Source organism: Sarcophilus harrisii, chromosome 3, assembly GCF_902635505.1.
Source record: "Sarcophilus harrisii chromosome 3, mSarHar1.11, whole genome shotgun sequence".
NCBI lineage: Eukaryota > Metazoa > Chordata > Mammalia > Dasyuromorphia > Dasyuridae > Sarcophilus > Sarcophilus harrisii.
In genome coordinates, this window is record NC_045428.1 from 76,641,621 (window position 1) to 76,664,163 (window position 22,543).

Below are 22,543 nucleotides of genomic sequence, written 5' to 3' on the forward strand. Positions count from 1 at the left end.
ATTATTTTGGTATTTCCAGCTAGACATATGTATGTTTGTTATATGCACCAGGTAGAAAAGAAAAGGGGACTTATCTTTAATGTAAATGAATATATATCATATAGTAATAAAACACCATTGCATTCTGTTCTACAGATTAAACAAATTACATGTTATATTTTCAAAGAGAACTACTTTATATTTATCATATTTAAAACTGGCCCACCAATCATTCTACAATTAAGGCATTAAATTATCTGATTTGTTTTCTTTTTTAATTCCAGACAACTTCAGAAATAAAATGGGAATTTAAAAACCATAACTTTTCTGAACTACAAATTTAGGGGATGGAAGAGCTCTGATGATTCTTAAGAGTTCTTCTTTCTAAATGATAGCTCTTTCCATTATTGAGAGAAGTGCAAAATTGGCAAATTATCCATTTATGTTATTTTATCCATTATGTACACTGGAATGAGAAAACATGGCTAGTTCATCTGTTATTCACTATTACTGATTTCACCCCATTCTAAACCATATAACTACTAGATTTCCATTCTAGATAGGTCTTTGCCAAGGTCTTCATCAAAGAAGACAGGCAACAGCTTTAATGATTCAAAATTATTTGAAAATTTCCCCCAATTTCATGGTGACTTTATGTTGATATCAAGAATCAAACTACCATCCTGGGTACAGTAAGGTTATTGAGTTACTGTGTGGGGATAAATTCAGCTCTCTACAGTAGTCACTTATTTTTTCAAATGATGAAATTATTTCATTGCTCAATCAATTTTAAGAAAATACTCTTGTGAATAACTATATCTCATATATGAGTTTCCGACATGGGACCATTTTAAAAGAAAATATGAGGTTTATGATGTAAGAACCAGCTCAGAGCTTGGACAAAACATCTGTGCACCTCAAGAAATATTTGGAAAAAATTTTCTTCTATGTGTTTTCTTCCAGAGACTTTAACCCTTTATTGCAGGAATTCTTAATCCCAGTGAGTCACTGGCTAAATTTCAGGGGGTTGGTAAACTTGAATGGAACAAAAAATTTTATATGTACATATATATGCATGTGTATATGTGTATAATATCTATATAACTAACCTCTAATTTAAAATTAGCATTTTCTTTCTGTATGAATGTGCTTAAATTTTTTTGTGAAGAAGTCTATATTTCTGCAGAATGCTGAAGATATCAATGATAAACAAATGCATTTAAGAACTAATGCTATAGAATGAAATATTATATCACAAAAAATACTTATGAACCATAAAAAGAATTTCCTATTAAAATTCTGCACAAGAGGCAGCTAGGTGGCATAGTGGATAAAGCACCAGCCCTGAAGTCAGGAGGACCTAAGTTCAAATATGGTCTCAGACACTTAATATTTCCTAGCTGTGTGATCCTGAACAAGTCATCTAATCCCAATTGCCTTGGGGAAAAAAAAAAATTCTGCACATTAGGGGTAGCTAGAAGGTGAAGTAGATAGACCCTGGAGTGAGGAGAACCTGAGTTCAAACATGACCCCAGACACTTACTAGCTGTGTGACCCTGGCCAAGTCATTTAACCTGATGACTTCTTCCTAAAATGCATATGTATAAAATGATATAGAAAATGGGATCTCTTTATGTCTCATTGTGTTTGTGACCTCTGTAGCTTCCTACTTTGCCTACCCTTCCTTGATCCCAGTTCTAACTTACAAATATTTCTGGATCCTTTGCCAAGAAGGGGCTGAATTTTCTAAATACCATACATTCAATGTCACTGAGCTGTCATGTCAATAAATCACATATTTTAGCAAAGAAATAATATAATATGGATGCATAACTAATTATAGCTAATAGATGTATGGCTAATAAAAATGATCTTCACATTTTTCTTTGGTCTATTAAACTATTTAACTATTCTAACCAACTGCCTAGTAAGGCAGGATAACCTTAAACCATTGAGAAAAATTCTTAACATACCTGAATTAGAAGCCTTTTGCACTTAGCACCAAAATGGAAAACAAAGGAATCAGAAACCCTAAGCTATTGTTATCATTATGGCATTCCACTGGTCTTCTATACAGAAAAGTCTCGTGAAAAGGAAAAATTATTCTATTGTGATTTGGAGATTGCCTTTCAACTGGTCTGTTGCTATTGTTCGATGGAAATAAGAGAAAGTCATGGAGAGACTGACCTTTGTTGGTCTGTTAAAAAGACAGAATCCTCCCCCTCTTTGTAAAAAGTCCTTATATTCCAAAATGCTGCATTTTGAGAACTTCCGAGAATGTGACACCCTAAAAGAATAAAGAATCAGGTAAATAATTCACCAAAAAAATGAAGAGACCAGAAACTCCAAGATAATTCAAAGATTCTCCTCTAATTAGATAAACTATACATGCAAAAACACTAGAAATTACTCTAAGATGAATGGAGAAAATGGAGAAATCCCAAGGATTCAATGGAAGGACTTGAGACATAAGCCATACTTAAGTTTTGTTTAAGAGATTTTCCTTAGTTCTACCATTAATTCAGGGAACAATGAAGCAGAGAAAAATCCTAGTGAATTGGGGGTGCCCACGATTCAGAGAAAAAGATTTATGTAGGAGGGGGGCATATTGGCTACAGGTCACATCCACTGTCTACTCAACAGTGAATCTAGGGCTTTCTAAGTAGCTGTCCAAAATGTGATCATTTTATTTTCTCAATTCTCTGCCTCAAGGGCAGACTGGATGATAAAAGCCAATATGCTCAGTGAAAAACAATATACTCAACGGAATACAGGAATTCGGCTCAGAGACAACATTCACATCCAGGTTTAATAGGAAGATGATGGATGACTAAAAGAGGGAGAGGAATGACAGAGTTTGAGAGAGTCAAGACCAAAATATTTTTAGACTGCTCTGCAACTTCTCTTTGATTCTCAGCTAAATTAACCATTTGACCACATATTCTCTTTAAATATATATATATATATGTGTGTGTGTGTGTGTGTGTGTGTGTGTGTGTGTGTATAAGAATATGAGTCACTCCTCAACTGATAAATGGTCAAAGAATATGAATAGGCAGTTTAAGGATAAAGAAACCAATGCTAAATATAATCATATAAAAATGTTCTAAATCATTCCTGATTAGAGAAATGCAAATTAAGATATTAAGATACATATCAGATTGGCTAAAATGATAGAAAGGGAAATGACAAAATTGGAGGGAATATGGAAAAATTGGGACACTAATACATTGTTGGTGAAACTGTTACTGTGAACTGTGATTAAGTCATTTTAGAGAGCAATCAGGAATTATGATTGAAGTTATTAAACTACTTGTCATTCTTCTAAGACTCTGTAGGTTGGATTATTTTAGTAAACAGATCTTATTTAGGAGTCTTTGCAAGTTCTGAGGCTTGAAGCTTTCAGTACATCATCTATAAATGGAAATAACTGGGGGACTTTGGCACCTGGAAAGGATTCCTCATTTATTTAGATCCTGATTTGGATATTTTCCATGAAAGCAGCAAACAATTCTAGCAAGCATATGACACCCAATTTTATCCTTCACTTTATATTAACAATCAGAGGATCATCAAACAAAGGTCCCTTTTAGCCTCTATTATTCATTCATGAAATTACTTGTTGTTTAGTTATACCAAGATATAGAAAGTTATTTGTAAATATAGACAAGTTAAAGTTGGATCATGAGTCTTAATGGCATGATCTGTATTCCTTTGGTATATCTGTAATAATAATAGAATTGGATTTGACAGGCATACATAAAATGGGATCTTGATGGGCTTTAATTGTATTTCTAAAGCAACAGCATATCATTACAATAAAATCATATTTTCTTTATTAAAGAAAAATCATTATTTAACTAAGTTTGGCAAATTTTGTTTTTTTAGAGTTTTTTTTAAAAAGAAAAGCAATATTTGATTTATATATGGGTTATATTTCTCAATTTTTCTTTAGAAGTTAGTTATTGAGAAATATATAGGTATTAATAATAAAATAAAATAAATAATACATAAAATATGTACTATAACATTATACTAATCATAATAATATATACTACATAAATAAAATAAATAATAAAATAGGTATCTATTTTATCATAGAAACAATGTCAGAAGAGGTTAAGTTCTCAAACTCATCCACAAAAAGCTTTTAAACCAATAATGCAATCATTTAGCAAGCATTTTTAAGCATTTACTATGAGCAAGGCACTGTTAGGTGCTGGAAAAAAAAGATAAAAATGAAACAGATAAATCTATTGAATGAAACAGATCTATTTTTTTCTATTTTATTTTTATGTATATAGATTAATACATATATTTGTATATACAAAGAGAGAGACAATACATCTTTAAGTTTAATTTGCATTCTTTTTCCCATCTTTTTTTAAGTTTAGAAAATTAACAAACTTGTAGATCAAACCCTGATCTGCAGATTTCCCAGGTACAAATACTCACATTGAAAATACAACAATTGGCTCTCATCAGCCAGTAAGAACTGGCTCCAGCATAACCCTGGACATATATGTGTGTGTATGTATATACGTGTGTGTGTGTGTGTGTGTGTGTGTAGACAGGAGGTGATGTGGGGTGGGGAAAGTTAGTAGCTGGTAGAAGAGAATTAAGAAAAGTTTAATGTATCAAGTCAACCTTTCGATAGATGTTTTAAGGAAACTAGCAATTCTAAGTAAGGAGGGATCACATTGTACACATGGAGAACAGTGGAGGCAAAAGTAATGAGGGGAAATGGAGTGTTTTGCATGAGGAACTGTAAAAAGACCAGTCTATCTAGACCACAAAGTGTATGGAGGTAGGTAAAAATGCTGGAAAGGTAGGATGGAACTAGATTGTGAAAGGCTTTAACCCAAAATAAACAGTATTTCTACTACTATATAAAATACTAGTGATATAACTTTACCCCTGATTTTATTGGAAAAGTCTCTTCTCTACATTATGTTGAGACTTGATTTTAGTTGACTACTACTTATCATGTTAAGTAATGGTACATTCATTCCTATATTTTCTAGTATTTTTATTTAAATACAGATGAGTAATTTATCTATCAACTAGGTGGTACAGTAGATAGAGCACCAAGTTTATAGCCAGGAAGATCTGAGTTTAAATCTGGCCTCAGATATTTACTAACTGTATGACCTGGACAAGTCATCTAAACTCTATTTATTTCAATTCTTCACACAGTGGAAAAGAAAACAATTCCAGTGGGAAAAAAAATTCTTTACCAAAAACTTCTCAAGAATAAAAGACCACTGGTTCACACAGAGTCAGAAATGACTAAATGACTAAAAACTACAACTAATCTATCAAAAACTTTTTTCTTCATCTATTGAAATAATATGATTTTTGTTGTTCTTGTTATTAATATGGTCTATTATGTGGATAGTTTTCCAATATTGAACCAACCCTACATTCCTGATATAAATTCAACCCAGTTCTCATGTGTTTGGATAACACACCATACATATACATTACATATATGCATACAGGTATTACATATTATATATAGATATGTATATCTATATATAATATTTAATCATAGAAGCAATAGGGAGACTAGAATGTACTGAGTAGGAAAATGACATGGTCAGCCTTAAACTTTAAGGAAATCAATTTGGCAGCTATGTAGACAGGAAATCAATTTGGACAGGGAAAGGATATGAAGCAGGAATAATACAGTTGAACAGAGTACTTGGCACATTGTAATTTCTTGAGAATTGCTTGTGGCTTATTGATTGATAGTACTTACAGAATATAATAGTGCATAATATTATATAAGGTCTATATAGAAATGCATTGTAATTTTCACCTTGGAGCTACATTTCCTGTTGCTCCTAGGTTTTCTTTATTCTCTTCCAAAGCAAATACATACCTCCTACAATAAAGGTTTCTCCCTTCTTCATATCTTCTAATGCCCACAGTAGTTGGAACTACTACTACTCAAAAAATTACTATGTGCCAGGTACTCTGTTCATCTGCATTAACTGTACAATACAACTGTATTGAGTAGTATAAGAGACACAGGCTCCTATGATAAACACTTCCACTAGGGAAAAATAAGGGAAATGGGTGTAAGTCCTGGCTGAGGAAAGAAGGCTTCTGGAATTGATGATCTCCTACAGATAGAGACCTGAGGGACAGCTTCCTCTGCATCATCACTAGCAGAAGATTCGAGGTGATCCAATTCCATATGGTAATAATGGAATCCAGGAGAGAAATCAGGGATTTATGATATGAAAGGAACTTAAGCTGAGTATTTTTAAGCAGATTGTCTCTATGTAGGAAAAAAGGAATCTTTCTTATTAAAAAAAAAACTTAATCCTTAATGATTGCAAAGGCTGAGCATCATTATAATTTTTATTACTCTACATGTAACTATTAAGCATCATTTAAAATAGGAGACAGTATTGATAGTCACTGAGAACTTAGCAAATAATAGAATCCATTTTAAGTATACAAAAATATTTTAACACTAAACTAACAGACAATTAATAGTCTCCTTTTTCCAGTCAATATGTAGAAAAGAATACCTACAATTCTGACCTTAAATGAACAATTAAAATAGAACCTTCAGAAGCCATTTTCAATTCTAGCCGATTGGATGATTATCTTAATTGTAGCAAAAACTCAATTTAGGTTAAAGTGACAACCAGCAACTCACTTTGTGTGGAGCATTTTAACCAGAAAGTGCACTGAGAATTCATTTACAATTAGGAAAACTTTAAGCAAAAGTGTTTATTTACCCTGTTTCCTCCATGATGCATCCACCCCAGGATTCGGTGCAGTCACATTCTTGTCAGATGAAAGAAAAATCACAAAAGAAAAACACAAAAGACAAGAGGCAAATCACATTTGCGTCATGAATTCTCACCCTTTGAAAAGGACTTTGTCCCTAGTTGCCTTCTAAGTAGGTTCAGAAGGCCATGTATCTCAGACCATATCCACCTTGCCCCCAGATTCAATATTTCTCTCTTATGAACATGGAAGGAGTTACTGAATTTTCTGACCTTCAGTCTCCATCTAGAAAATGAGGATAATAACAATACTTTCCCTCCAACATGCTTCACAGTATCATTGTGAGGCACAAAAGAGATATAATTAACAGAAGGACTTAGTTTGAAGCACTAGGTTGAATGGGAGCAGTGTTTTTCTTTTAAAGGCTTCATTCCAGGCAGATAAGAATTATGCTGAAATGTTGTGAAGATTTAGGTGATCAGATATAAAGAGGTTACTATACTGAAGGAAACTTGAAAAATATGGGGCTGGGTAGTTCCCTATCATACAAAAATCTGAAATAATTATAAACATGATTTGTAGACCATGGACTCACACATTTAATGGGTGGTCACAAAGAAAGTTGATCTTTTTCTCTCCCCATTACCGTTTTACATCTTTCTTTTCAATTTTTCCCCCTTCTGTTCTATAGGACAAGTAAAGACTGCTACAAGGTCAGAGATAACAGATAAAAACAATTTCCCTCTCACCAAAGATGAGCATGTCCTAGAAAACAGACTGCAAGATACTTCTATTAAAATATTTTCAAATACCACTATTTAAGGAAATTCAAAGTTCACAACCAAATTAAATTTCAGAGAAATCTCTAAGCATATAAGGCATCAATGAACAAAAAAGGAAAGTTATAAAATGAATTTTCTTTAAATCAAACCCAAAGTGCTGTCATTTATTACTCTAATCCAGCCATAAGCAAGTTGAGTCATTTCCTGAATCGATCTAAGTAACTGTTCAACTACAGGATCTTACAAAAACCAAGTATTTGGTGGCACATCTATCACTTCATGTTCTTTAGAAAGACAACTAAATAAATCAAAATGAATCCTAAGTATTCCCTCAATGTATGTAGCTGTGTCATTGTAGGAAAAATGGCTTAAATTCTCTGAATCTTAAGCTCCTCATCTGTATATAAAAAAAAAAAACAAAAAAAAACACTACCTTTGGTATCTACCAACTTCATAGGGTTGCTGTCACAATCATCACTGGGATAATGTACTTTGTAAATCTTAAAGCACTACATAAATGTCAGCTTTAATAATTATTATTTTCTTTAAGGCATTAGATATTTAACTGCAAGAGAGGTAATCTTAATTACTTTGGAGGTATTCATGCAAACCCTGGATAAAAAATAATTACTATAATTATTATTGTCATTACATGAAAATTTGTACATGTCTTGGGGAAAATAAACAGTAAGTCAAATGTAAATAAATAAAAAGAATTCACATGACTTAATGAAATCAGCATATTAAGTAGTACCACTTGCTTACAATGGCTGCATTGCCTCCTGAGGGGAGAGATGGAATCACAAAATCTCAGGGCTGAAAAGATCCAATCCCTACTTTAACAAGAATCCATTCTCCAATGTTGCTAACAAGTAGGCATCTTATATTTGCCTAAAGACTTCCAGTCTTCACAAGTCGGTTCATTATGTTTTTTACTAGTTCTAATCTTAATGTCTTGTCATAAGCATTGAACCCAAATCTTGTGTTTCTGACACTTCCACTCAGCACTCCAAGTCTCATTTTTTGAGATAACCCATACAAAGGCCAGGTCTTCTTCCACATGACAGCCCTTCAAATGCTTGAAAATTCAATGAATTGAAAAGTCACCGGAAACGTATTTCATTTCCTTTGTTCATGGAAAATTTGTAACCATTTTTATTTGGTTCTAACATGAGTGTAAATTGAAGAAAATGTTTGATCAACCCTACAGGGCATGAAAAAGATGACCAATATACTGAGAACCTAAAGATAAAAGAACACATCATCCTTAGGTATAAACATATATTTCTATGTTATATTTAGAAAATGTAATTAAGAAAAACAAATGTGTTGGGAGCTGAAATTGGAAACTGACCATTTTATGCCTATGCTATAATATTTCAGTTACATAATTATACATAATAGGAAGTAAAGGAATAATTTCCTGCCACACATTTGATGTAACCATTATCCAGGGAAATATATCGGGCACAAAAGTGAGAAAGATGGTCAATACACGTACTTGGCTTTCTGCTAGAAGGTTCCCACTGGATTCCAAGGTTTTGTGCCAGACTCTGGGATAATCCTTGTGCCACTGCCATTGGAAGACCATACTGTTTTCAGAGTTGAAAGTGTGTGGGAAACATTTGAGAGAGTGCACAAAGCTAGTTATTATTATTTCATAATTACCATATCATCACCTCAACGTGCTATGCTGTAGGTCACACCTTACATTGTTATTGAACTCCGTATGAACTTAAATTTTCCCCCTTGTATCATGGCCCTAGAACCAAATTGCTTCTCTAATTCACTGGTCATCTTTTTCCATCTTCCTATATGAAACTGTCAAGCACAGATATGTCAAGGCTATCTCATTCATATATTGAATCTATATCAACCCAACCTACAACCAAGTTAGTTATCAGATGATAAACATGCTGAGATAGGCTCCCAATCAAGAGGAGAGCTCATCGAATAACTTCTATTAATTCCACATCAACCCACCATGCTTTTGGTATCATTAAAGGGTAGAATTTGGGCTTTTAATTGTCAGTGGTGAGCTGGAGCCAGATGAAACCATCTCAAGAGAGCTGGTTGTTAAATTTTTCAGGGGAAGCATTTTACACCCTGACTATCAGCAAACACTTTAAATCGGGATTTGATTTATTCTTTTGTTGACCATCTAGACCTTAAGAAAACGATGGAGAAAATGTTTTAAAATGCAGATTAAACAAAAGTGTCTTGTGCATACAATTTTTTGAGAGCCAATTGTTAAACATTTACCAGCACTTCCCCTGATTATTAGTTCCTGTTTTCAGAAATTTTTACTGTGGAAAAAAAAAACTACTAGAAGTTAAAGCATTAAAACAGATAGCAAAAAGGAAGAGATGTTTGATTTGAAGAGAGAGAAGAAGAGAGAGACAGACAGACAAAAAGAGAGAGAAAGAGAAAGAGACAGAAAGAGAAAGAAACACAGAGAGACAGAAATAGAGAGAGAAAGATGAGGATAAATAGATGCTGTATTCAAAGACAGAAAGAAAAGTCACACCCACTGAATAAATTAAAATATAATGGATCAGTAGCAAACTATTATAATTTTGAGAAAAGACACATGGGGAGGATTGTTGTACATTATAAGCAAAATAATACTTTATCTTTGGAAATCCAAAAGAATCTAGTCCAGTCTTGGGCTTGATTCTGTCAAGCCCAAAGTGGAAATATATAAACTTTTATTTTGTGAAACCAGGAAACACATTGGGAGTGCTGAGGCTAATAAAGCCACAAGTCTACTTTCTTGATAATGCCACTTTCTTAGACAATATGTTAGCATATAATAACAAGTATGCAAAGTAGCACATGACTGTGAAGAGCAATATGGAGACTAAAGTTGAGAAGGAATTAGGTCACACATTTTAAAAACTTAACCAACTGTTACCTCATTTACTCCAACTCCCCTTGTCTTGGAACAAACACCTCCAAAGTAACTCAGACTACTTCTCTTAAAGTGAAATATCACACGCCTTAAGAAAAGAAAAAAATACTATTAGAACAAATGAAATCAATAAAGTAGCAGATAATCACTCTTAAACCAAGGGTAAAGCTAGTCCTTTTTCATATTTGACATTTACATGCAGAGAGATATGCATGGATTTAAAAAATGTAATTCAATCCATGGTATATATCTAGGTGATGTAGTAGCTTTGGAAACAAAAAACAAGAATTCAAATCTTTTGCTGGATGAACTTACACTTCTCAGATTTCAAACTTTCTCATTTGTAAATTAAGAATAAAACGACATCCTTATTTCACAGAATAGGTGAGAAATTTGGATGCTTTAATGTGTGTAAAATGACTTATCGCCATGAATTCTAAACCAAATATCAATTTATCATGATGCTCATTATAAAACATGTTGTAATTTAAAATAAGGAGTCATCCAAAACAAATACCATTGCATAATAATACATCCCATAAAAGCACCTTCACCGTGAACCTGAGTACAACCTGAGCATGTGTCCCACCTTCATCTAATCAGTTAACTATATCTTGCCAATCCTGCTTTTACAACATCTCTCATCTCACCTTCAGGTTTTTTCTCTGGTTGTCCTTCATACAAGGAATGTTCTCTCTTTCCTCACCTGATTTTCCTGACTTCCTTCAAACTCTAACTAAAATCCTACCTGCTACAAGAAGCCTTTCCCAATCCCTTTTAATTTGCATTAGTATCTACCCATTATTAATTTTTTGCCTATTTATCCAGTACCTAGCTTTCTTTTACATATTCATTTGCTTATCATATCCTCCATAAGACTGTCAGATTATTGAGGGTAAGGATTGCCTTTTGTCTTTCTTTGTATCCCCAGCACTTAGCATAGTGCTTGGTATACTGTTGGTGCTTAATGAGTGCTTACTGACTTTTACATCTGATCCTTCCCTCCTCACAGAACCACTATCCTACTTCAGACCCATATTACTTCTCACATATGAGATTGCAAGAGGTACCTAATAGATATCCCTGCATCAAGTCTCTTACTCCTCCAATTCAGCTGACTAACTGTTAATCTCCATTCAGCTGAAAAATGATATTACTAAGGCAGAGATCTGCCCACATCTCACCCCTGCTTAAGAGGTTTCATTGGCTACCTATTGCCAATATGATATACTATAAACTTCTCTGATTAGCATTTAGACTGCTTCATAGTCTGGCTTTAGCCTCCCTTTTCAGCCTCACTGAACATTACTTCTCTTCCTTTTCTCTACTATTCAGACAAACTGGACTTTTGATGGTTGTCTTCAATTTGTTCTGTATGTGACTTATTTGTACATATTTTTTGTTTGTAGTTTCCAACATTAGAGAGAGGAAAGAAGTCAGGGGAAAAAGGAAGGAGGAAGGAAGGAAGGAAGGAAGGAAGGAAGGAAGGAAGGAAGGAAGGAAGGAAGGAAGGAAGGAAGGAAGGAAGGAAGGAAGGAAGGAAGGAAGGGAGAAAGGAAGGAAGGAAGGAAAGAAAGAAGGAAGGAAGGAAAGGAGAAAAGGAAAAGAGAAAGGGAGAGAGGAAAAGAGAGAGAGGGATGGTGAAAAGGAAGGAGAAAAAGAGGAAGGAAGATAAGAGAAGGAAGGAGGAAGGAAGAGAGAGAGAAGAAAGGAAGTAAGAGAGGGAAGAAGGAGGGATGAGAGATAAGGAGGGAAAGAGAGAGGAAGAAATGGAAGAAGAACATGAAGAAGGGAGGGAAAGAAGGAAGAAGAGAGAAAGAGAGAGTAAAAGTAGGCAGGAGTGAAGAAGGAAGGGGAGGAGGGAAGAAGGAAGGGGAAGAGGGAGGGAAGGAGGAAAAGTGGCAGGAAAGAAAAGGAAAAAAAGAGGGAAGGAAAGAGAGAAAAAGAGGAAACATTTCTCCCCCAATAAAATATAAATTCCTTAAAAGTAGAATTTTTTTTCCTCTTTTGTTTTCCTGTCCCTGGTGCCTGGAACATAATAGACACTTTAAATTAAAGCTTTTGAGTGGATAAATACATATTATAACCACATACTGATGTACAAAAGGTCCTAGGTATCGGGTCAGATAAAAGGGTCATGTTCATTCTAAAAAAGGAAATATATTCTGCAGAGCCTCTAGAGTGTTGGGTTCTACTCCTCATGAATTATATGGTCATTTGGGAGGGAAAAAACTCATAACATCTCTAAAACTCAGTTTCCTTATCCACAAAAATCAAGATAAAATGTCTCACTTTGAAATGGCCATTGCCAGTCTTGACTCTGAGAAGAGCTATGAGAGAGCAGAGGTCATGGGACAATGAACATCACATCAGCCTTGGTTGATGTGCTTATCAGTTTTGCGGAATTGGTTTTCCTCCTCTCTTCTTCTTTGTTATAAAGGATTGTTATCTGAGAGGGGAAGCAGGATATATTAAGAAATATACATGTTTCACTTAACCTTTCAGGATTGTCATTGAAATACAGTGATATAGATGAAAGCATTCTGAAGAGTATATCAAGTGCTACAAAAAGTAATAATATAGCTTTAAAATAGGAGCTGATTAAAGTAAATGGTCTGTTGGGTAAGCACATTAATCTGCTGGGGGGAAAAGAACCATTTTACATGCAAAGTGTGGCCAAAATTTGTCTACTTCTATGAGATGTCTTGTCAGCACATGTGAAAAAGCTGCTGAAATCACTGGCTTTACTTGGAAACCATTACATTTCCATATTGGTTCCACCAGAAGATTTATTCCTTTATTTTTCTGCATAAATCTCCATATTTTAAAAATAGAACAATATAAATTATGTTTTATCTTTTTACAATGTAAGTACACATTCTCTATTGAAATCTATATGTCAGCATGTAAATTCAGCATCAGTTATTAGGATTTTAATTGTGGCAACAGTAATGATGGTCAGTTCTTGTTGCAATTATAACAAAATATGCAGGTTAGGTAAGTGATTGTGATTTAAAAAAAAAAGTTATGATACGGAAGACCATTATTTCTAGTTGTTTCTCCCTCCAAACCCAGCCTCCACACAGCAGCTAAAAGAATCTTCCTAAGCCCACGTTTGAATGTGAAACATCATCTCTGCACTTAAAAATCATCAGTGACCCAAGACCACCTTTAGGACAAAATATAAATCCCTCAGCTTGATATGATTGCCCTTCACAGCTTGAGCTTATAATAACTTTCCAGACTTTTTCCCATCACTCCCTTTCACATCTTCAATGCTTCATCCAAAAGGGTCTGGATCTGCTCATTGGTCTCTGTACTGCTCTAGTCTAGTTTCATTGTTTAGAATTTGTACTATTAACTCTTGTTATGGTGCACAGCACACAGCAGATACTTAACACAAATTTTTTAACTGGGATATCAAACACAGAGGATGAGAGAAAAGGAGTAAAGAAATTAGGGGTATTGTATCCTTTAATTTTTATTTTTGTGGCTTCTTGTTTCATTTAATTCTAAACAATGAAACTAGACTTGTCCATCTTGTTTGGTTTATATATTGGACCTAAGTTCATAAATAGTCGTTATTTTTCAGGAATTATTGTTTTTTATTCATAAATAATAATACAAATCCCTATTCTCATGCCTCACTATGGCATGGAAGTGTTCTTAGTTTCCTGAAAACTCTGCCAACTGAGGGAAAGTTCTCATCATTTTTACTAGGCTGGCAAGGTTCTAAATATGGGCCTAGTCATAGACAATGTCTGCTGTTTGGGATTTATTACCACAAGATTGGCCAATAAATAATTAATCCAGGGGATATATCTCCCAAACAAATAACTATTATTGTTCCCTTGATAACAACAATAATGATAGATGTATTAACAGTATTCATTTGTTTTTCTTTTGTTAATTTTTTTAATTGAATTTTAGGCTATGAAAGTAGATGGATTAGTTTGAATTTATTTTCTAGTCATTTTTCTACTTGACCTCAAGCCTACATGTTTTGAAGCAAGAAAAAATTTTAATGAAAGGAAATTGTCAATTAAATAATTTAAGTTCCTACAGAAAATTATACTGAGAAATTTTGTTTACCTTCCTTTCTTCCCACTCTCAACAAACTTAATTTTGATCTTAAACTGAATTGTCTTAGCTCCTTTAAACTGAGAGATATTTCCACTCTACATAATTTTAGTTATTTAAAAATAAAATCATTTTAGTGGAGTGGCATTACTCATAGTTAGCTGGCAAATGAGTTGTGAGTCATTCTGGATATTTCTAAGACCTGTTTTCTTCCATCAAAATAATTCAATATTTCTCCTCTAAACATGTCGCCTGCTTTAGAGATAAGGATTGTCATGTACAATGAGTTAAAACCTTAACATTTATCCATATTACTCCCATTACCATCAGTACTAGATAGTCAAAAAATGGCAAATGTAATGACCTTGAACAATCTCATTAGCTGATGAAGACTAGGCTCAAGTGAAATAGCTGATGCAGAAAATACTCAAAGAAAAAAAAAACTCTGAAAACAGTATTACTTTGATTTTTTACTTATTCTTCAACTATAGAACCTATTTTCTTTAGCCCTATTCCATTTCTATTACTTTGCTCATTTTCTTGAAAGAAAGACAATTTTGATAATTCAAAGACAATATGTATAAAATGAATAAAGTCATGGAAGAAGGCAAATCAATCTGTTGATTGGACTGCCTTAATAATAAAATTATATAAGCCTCAAAGAAATCAGCTTTCTAAAATCAGTATTTGGTTGGCTAACGTAGCAATGGTGTAGAGCTATGATGGAAATCAGGGCTTTCCAGTCATTATTTACATTCTTCCTTTGGGTGGGTAGACTACTCTTCCCCTTATATGCTTTTTTTCTGCCAAACAGTCCCTCAGCATTGGATGTGGTTGCTCTTTTTGAACTAAGTCTGGGGAAAAAAAAAAACGGCAGAGTCCCTGTTTTAGTTCTGATCCAACTAGTCAGGCTACCCCGACCACTGTTTCTTGCTCATTGCCTAAAGGGAACCAGAGTCTAATATTTTTTTCCCTCTTCTGAAAAGTTGGAAAAAATTAAAACAATAATTCTCTTTTTTTCAGTTCTAAGCCTCCAGCCAGAAATAGCATCTGGCCAAATACTGCAATCTCAATTTTACTCTCTCCTTCTCTTTCCCTCTAACTCTTCCTATCCCTCCCTCTCTTCTTCTCTCTCCTCCCCAGGTATTTCTCAATTAGTCCCTCTTCACTTCATTGAGCAATGATACACATGGATTAGCAATTCATCCCTTAGGAAGCCATTGGCCTTATAATTTCTCTGGAGAAAGTAGAAAATGAGGAGAGGAATGAAAAATCATGAAGTGGGTCTCAAGAGTCCTGACCAGTTTCAGCAATGCAGTGTCTGCCCTGTATTTCTTGTGCATGATTTGATCAGACCATTTCAGCCTCAGGAGTCTAGCACTGAGGAAGTTATAGATATGCAGCTCCCTTTCAGTTCAAGAACAAAGTCAAAGACAAAAATAAATTAGGCAAGAGGCAATGAAAATAATAAGAAATTATGTCACTTTTTTAAAAAAGTATTAATAATTGGTATTTCTTATCTCAACCTTTAAGTTCCATACAAATTTGAATAGGTTAAGAGGTTTTTTTAATGATGTTTCCAATAGAAACTTACGTTGGCATTCATCCATTTTTATAAATAACCACTTGGTACCATTATGCACAAAGTTGTAGGAACTACAGGATATGCAAGGATGAACAAAACATGATCTTGACCTCTAAAATTGTATAATAGAGAGTAGAGGAAAAGATACACACATGTACACATACACATATATGAATGTTTGAACATATATAGAAAATACCAAGCACAATATAGAGCTCTATATGAAAAAAGACAAAATACTACAGAATGTAGGAGAGGTCATATCTGATCTCTGAAGTCTAGCAGTATGGTACCATAGGAAGAATGATGGCTCTGAATTCAGAGGAACTGGATTCAAGTCTAGCCTGTAATGTTTACTACATGTTTGCCTCTTGGCAAGCCACTCAGCCTCCTTAGGACTCAGTTTCCTCAGCTATAAAAAAGATTTGGGCCAATTAGTCTCTAAAGACTTTTCAAATTTTTGATCTGTGATCCTATAGCTTCTAATTCAAAGTCCATCCTAAATTCTAGTTGAAAGCTTTTCAAGTACTTAATGGCAACAATTATGTCCCCTAGTCAGATCTTTTTCAACATCTTCCATACTTTCAACCTTTCCTCACATGGCTTGAATTTAACAAGTTTCACCATCTTGGTTGCTCTTCCCTGGATTCTCTCCAGATTATCAATATTCCTTCTAATATAAGAGAACATATGTGGTTGATGTGGCTGAAAGAGAGACATCATAGTGCAATGGGAAAATCACTTTCCTAGTCCTACACACTATGCTTTTATGAACCTATCCTAAGATTTGGTTTTTGACTTCCAATTTTACATTGTTGACTCATAATCAGTTTCAAATTTACTAAAAACACTAAAACAACCTACAATCTAGGTAAGCTTCCCCCTCAATCTTATTCTCACAAAATTAACTTCTTTTATTCCAAGTATAAGACTTTGCATACTTTCCCTATTAGATTTCTTCTTCTGAGAATCATTCTAGCATCCTAGCTTTTCTAGATTTTTTTCAAACCTAACTTCTATCAAATACATTAGCTGTTCTTCTACATCTCAGGCACCTTGGCACAAGATCTCAAACTTGAATTGTAAATCTGACTAAGACCTTTGCCCAGATTCTTTTTATATGTTTAAATTAGTGTTTCTCAAGTGGTATTCCAGAGAACTTGGTATTCCTTTTCTGTGAACAAAAATTCTGTGAAAATTTTCCCTGATAGCAATAAGGCTCATTTAAAAATGTGAAATGTGAAACTAGTCGCATTTAAAAAATACTTCTATAAGAAAAATTGAAGATATTCAATTAGCATTCATTTCCACTTGATTTTTAAATTTTCCTCCCTTTTCTTCATTTTAAAGGATGTCAACCTGCAGATGCCAAACTAGCATGGATGAGTTCTACTATTAGATATCAAGCTCTAAAGTGTTTCAAGGCTAAACTAGCTTGAGAAATGTTGGTCTAGACCATAAGAGAAAGTGTTAACGATGGATTAGTTTCTTTGCTTTGAGTATTTACTCCAATGAACTTCCTGATCATTGTCATTTTTCCCCCAAATTAGCTTTTATGGAATGTTTTTTATATTAGTCATGGTGTTTACAGTGACATTTTGGAGAGTCGGCTGCTCACTGCCCATACCTTCAAAGTAGATTCTTGATCCAAGAGGGCTGCTATATTTTCATAAATTGTGAAGGCATTTTCTCTCCAGGAATAGTAAATTGATTTATCCAGCTAGTTTGCATACCAATTTACGTTATGCTGATTGACTTTCTAATGAGAGTATGAAATGTACCAGTTTAACACACATAATGTTGTCTTAGCCTTCAACTTCCAATAAACTCAGATCAATTCAAATTTTCACAGAAAGATAATGTTTCGTTGCTTTTGTTCTTTTTATTTAGCCATACTTGGCTAGAAGCAAAAAACAAAGTCCTTAAGTACAGTATCTACGTGAGGTATTTATAATAAGATGCAGAATGACATAAGAAGATTCTAATCTTCAAATTTCTTTATGTATACAGTAGAAAAAAATTTAACCACTAAATGAATCAGTACTGCTTTTGATTCTGTAGCTTAAAATCTAAGCTATCAATAACCTGTGAAGTAGAAAAGAAAAAAAATGACTAAAACAAAGTAATATGGTTTGCCTAAGACTACATAGCAAATCACTGGAGGAACCACAAAGACCTAAGTCATGTGGAACCCAATTCAGTGTTCGATCTACTCAGCAGTTATATAGTTGAAAGTCACTATCCACATTCAAAGTTTATATTTATGAAAAGAAGATCTTACTAAAAGGTAGGCTAACTCTCCTGGATCCTTGAAGATGATAAATTGATGACACAAATGGCTAACCCTTAGTTCCAATTACTAGCAATAGTCTAAATATCAATTTTTGGAATTATAATACACTTATCTGATTTATTATGGTTCTTTTTACATATCATAATATAATTCCAAAGGAACTTCAACAAACTTTAAATGAACAAAATCAATATATAGTTAAACCCCTATCTAACCCTTATGATAATATGAAATCAATTTAATCATGAGTCAGATAACATACCTATATGTACACATTATACCACTAGTTACAGTCATCTTTTAAACACCTGCTTCTAGACCACTCACACAGACTACAGTATCATCCATTCATTCATTCAGTAGTTCTTTGAGTTCCCACTATATGCAAAGCACTACACTAAGTATTGAGGTATTTAAAAATGAATGATACATGGTCTCTGTTCTCAAATAACTAATTAATAGATTAGGTCATATATTAATGAGATATTATAATGTAATATAACAGGCACCACCCTATTGGTTCAAACTAAATCATAGGAATAGGTTTTGGAAAATCTGATTTTGAGCCCTAGATCTTACACTTACAAGGGGGAACCTTGAACAAGTCACTTCAATTGTGATTCTCCACAAGTTGGTTATGTACATGAAATAAGAAAATATGTTGAACTCTACAAGAAAAGATCAATTATTATTTTTATTATTAACAAGTTGGAAGAAGCACTCATTTCTGGTTTGGGGGAATAGAAGGGAACAAGTATTTATTAAGTACCTACTATGTGCTAGACATTATTATAAAAATAATTTGATCTTTACAACAACTCTAGGAGGTAGGTGCCATTATTACAGATGGGGAAACTGAGGAAGACTGAGCCCAGGGTCACAAAGTTAGCAAGAATCTGAGGCTGGATTTGAGTTCAGGACTTCCTGACTTCTGGCTCAGGGCTCTGTCCACTGTGCCACCTGAGAGTGAGAGTAAGAGTGCTTACTATAGGAAGTGGTTTCCTGTGTCCAAAGTAGAGTGAAACTGGTAAGGGAGACACCAGATGCCTATGGCAAAAGCATGAAATGGCACATACGAGATGAGGTGAACAGCATCCGCGTGCTGTTTTATTCGTTGACGGTATTTGGAGAATTCGTGGAGCATCTGGACGGGATCAGATCGAATGTCAATGTAGTCCTTCTCTGTCCATGTTTCCACAGCTACCAATACCACCCTGGTATTCAATTGTTCCTTGTAAATCTGGGAGTAAAGACAGGACAGGCACAGGAGTAGAACACTGGGTCAAACATGCACAATTAGCCAGTCAGAGTCAATGGAAAGACAAGACGGGTAAGGTGGGAAGGAAACATTGGGAAATCATTAGCTCAAAATATTGAGATACAATTCCCTATTTTACCATATTATGTCTTTTCTGGAAGAAAATTAATTTTTACATGACCCCATATTCATCATTTTAAGGTCTTTTGGTGGTATGTGACCATAGGTTCTGAAAGGTATTATAGCATAGCATAAACACTAGCAGATGGAAAAGCTTAGGGAATAGACCTGACAACTCACTGTAGATCTACTAGTTGTGGATTAGCCCAGCTAAGTTTAGAAAGGCTCAGCAAGAAAAATAGTGATTTGTTTGGCTACAAAAAGACTGCTGAGTGAGTCATGCAAAATTTGTGGTAGACATTAGTACCACAGATCTTGGAAGTATTCAAGTATAATTCAACATTACATTATTTACTTTCCCTATTATATAACTGGATCTGTGAATAGCAGAAACCATGCAGGAATTGACCATTGTACGTTCTAAGAAAGTTAATCCTTCAACTATTAATGAAAATAGAGAACTAGAAATGGGGGGAAGGGGAATTTACCATACCTTAATAATCAGCCTGAAGTGTCAATGATTCCTCTTAATATATTGCAACTATATTGCAACAATAATTATATTTTAAATTAGTATTATTTAGTTTCAAAATATTATTATATAATAACATAAGTAATTTTTAATGCAAACATTATTTTGTAAAATTAGAAAGTTTCTATTCCTTGGAATATTCCATTTGTAAATTCACTTGGAGAAATAAAAGGTCTAGAATCACAACAGAAATAATTTTAAAAGTAATATCAAAGAGGGAGTAACACTTCCAGACCTCAAATTATACGAAAAATTGGTAATCATCAAAAGTATTTGTTACTAGCAAAAAAAAAATTCAAATAGACAAATAGACTAGACTAGATAAAGAAGTATCAGAAAAAAATATACTCAATAACTTAATGTTTGGTAAATTTGAAAATATAAATTATTTGACAAAAAAACTGATATGGCAAGAATACTTTGGAAAATTGGAAAACAGTCTGGAAGAAGTTAGATCAGTATTTCATACCACTTATTATAATATGTTTTAAATGGTTATATGAATTCAATATTAAAAGTCATACCATAAGTAAATTAGAAGAAAATAAGATCAAATACCTTTTACAACTACAGTTAAAGGAAGAATTCTTAAATAAAGGAAGGCTTCTTAAACAAATGACAGCAGTGATCATAAAAGATCAAATAGGTAATGTTGATTATATGACATTCAAAAGCTTTTGCATAAAAAAATCAATGTAATTAGAAAAAAGAAGGAAAGCTCTAAACTGGGGGATATTTTATAGCAAATATCTTAGAAAAAGGTTTGATATACAACAGATATATAGTAGTATACGATATTATGGTCATGTAAGATCAAGAATCATTCTTCAGTAGCTAAGTGTTAAAAGGATATAAACAAATGATTCTCAAAATAATTGTATGATATTAAAAAACCATATGAAAGATTGCTCCAGGTCCCTAATAAGTATAATTCACAACAACTCTGAAGTCTTATCTCACACCCTACAAATTGAAAAAGATTACAAAAGATGGGAAAAGTCAGTGTTAGAGAGTCTGTGGAAAAACAGAAATTCTGGAAAGCAATTTAAAATAATGCTGAGGAGATGACTAAAATGTCTGTACCTTTTGTTGCAAAGGTCCCAGGTGCTAGATACATAACCCAAGGATATCAAAGATAGAAAGAAAATGCTAATATATACCAAAATATTTGTAGCAGCACTTTTGTTACAGCAAAGTAGAAACAAAATAAATATCCATCAACTGTGCAACAACTAAATTGTGACATATGAATGTAAGAATAGTTCCTTAATGTCTCCCCTGCCAAAAAAAATATGGATACAAAGAAGTACTGATGCAAAATGAAAAAGAATCACAAAAATGAAGGAGAATCACAATATACTCAATGACTAAAACAATATAAATAGAAAGAAACAATATGATTAGAGTGAAAAATTTCTAACCAAAAAAAAAGGGGGGGGAGGAGAGAGATAAGAAAATAAATCTCCTTCCTTTCTTAGCAGGAGTTGAGGAATTATGGGTATGAAATGGTGACTATATTGACAGACTTGATTAGTGTGTTAGTTAATTTTGCTCTATTGAATTGTTTTCCCTTTTTTTTATTTTCTGTTTCAGCAGTTGCTCTCTGAGTAGGAAAATAAAAGTGTTATAAAACCAAAAGAATACAATTTTTTAAAAGAGAAAAGTTTGGTTTTTCATTCCATACAATAAGCAAAGATAAGTTTGCAGAAACATTATTAAATATCCTTCCCCCCCGAAAAAGTATTTTTCCATCATAACTTCAACAATCAAAAAATGTTCATCCACTGTCTTACATAGTCAATTTCAACAATAAAAAAGTTAGTTTTTATCAGAAAAATTAATGGGGCAGCTAGGTGGCACATTGGATAGAATACTGGGCCTGGAGTCATGAAGACACATTCTCCTGAATTCCAGCCTTCAGACACTTACAACCTGTGTGATCCTGGGCAAGCCATTTAACTCTGTTTTTCTTATCTATAAAAATCAGCTAAAGAAGGAAATGGCAAACTACTCCAGTATCTTTACCAAAAAAAAAAAATTAAAAACGGAATAATGAAGAGTCAAAAAAAAGGAAAACTACAAAAAAATTTAAAATTAAATTAATTCACCAAGTCAGATGGCTTTTACCAAAACTCAGAGATTCAACTTCAACTTTACATCACATGTTTATACTCTTATACATAACTTAAAAATAGATTTTTTCAACTCTACTTTGTTTTCTATATATAAATTATTAGGGTTAGATACTCTGTCCTT

The 22,543-nt window shown here is 33.5% G+C and overlaps 1 protein-coding gene across 3 annotated transcripts in view; it reads right to left on the minus strand.

The window, feature by feature from the left end:
* The window catches only part of ADAM23 (ADAM metallopeptidase domain 23), a 214,023-nt gene that overhangs the window by 47,226 nt on the left and 144,254 nt on the right, over nt 1–22,543 (minus strand). For all 3 annotated transcript variants that reach the window (XM_031958212.1, XM_031958213.1, XM_031958211.1), the window contains exons 11-15: nt 19,454–19,617; nt 10,423–10,507; nt 9,010–9,100; nt 6,735–6,783; nt 2,167–2,266 (exon numbers count right to left, since the gene is read on the minus strand). In XM_031958212.1, the coding sequence (XP_031814072.1) occupies nt 2,167–2,266; nt 6,735–6,783; nt 9,010–9,100; nt 10,423–10,507; nt 19,454–19,617 (489 nt within the window). The remainder of the gene's footprint in view (nt 1–2,166; nt 2,267–6,734; nt 6,784–9,009; nt 9,101–10,422; nt 10,508–19,453; nt 19,618–22,543) is intronic.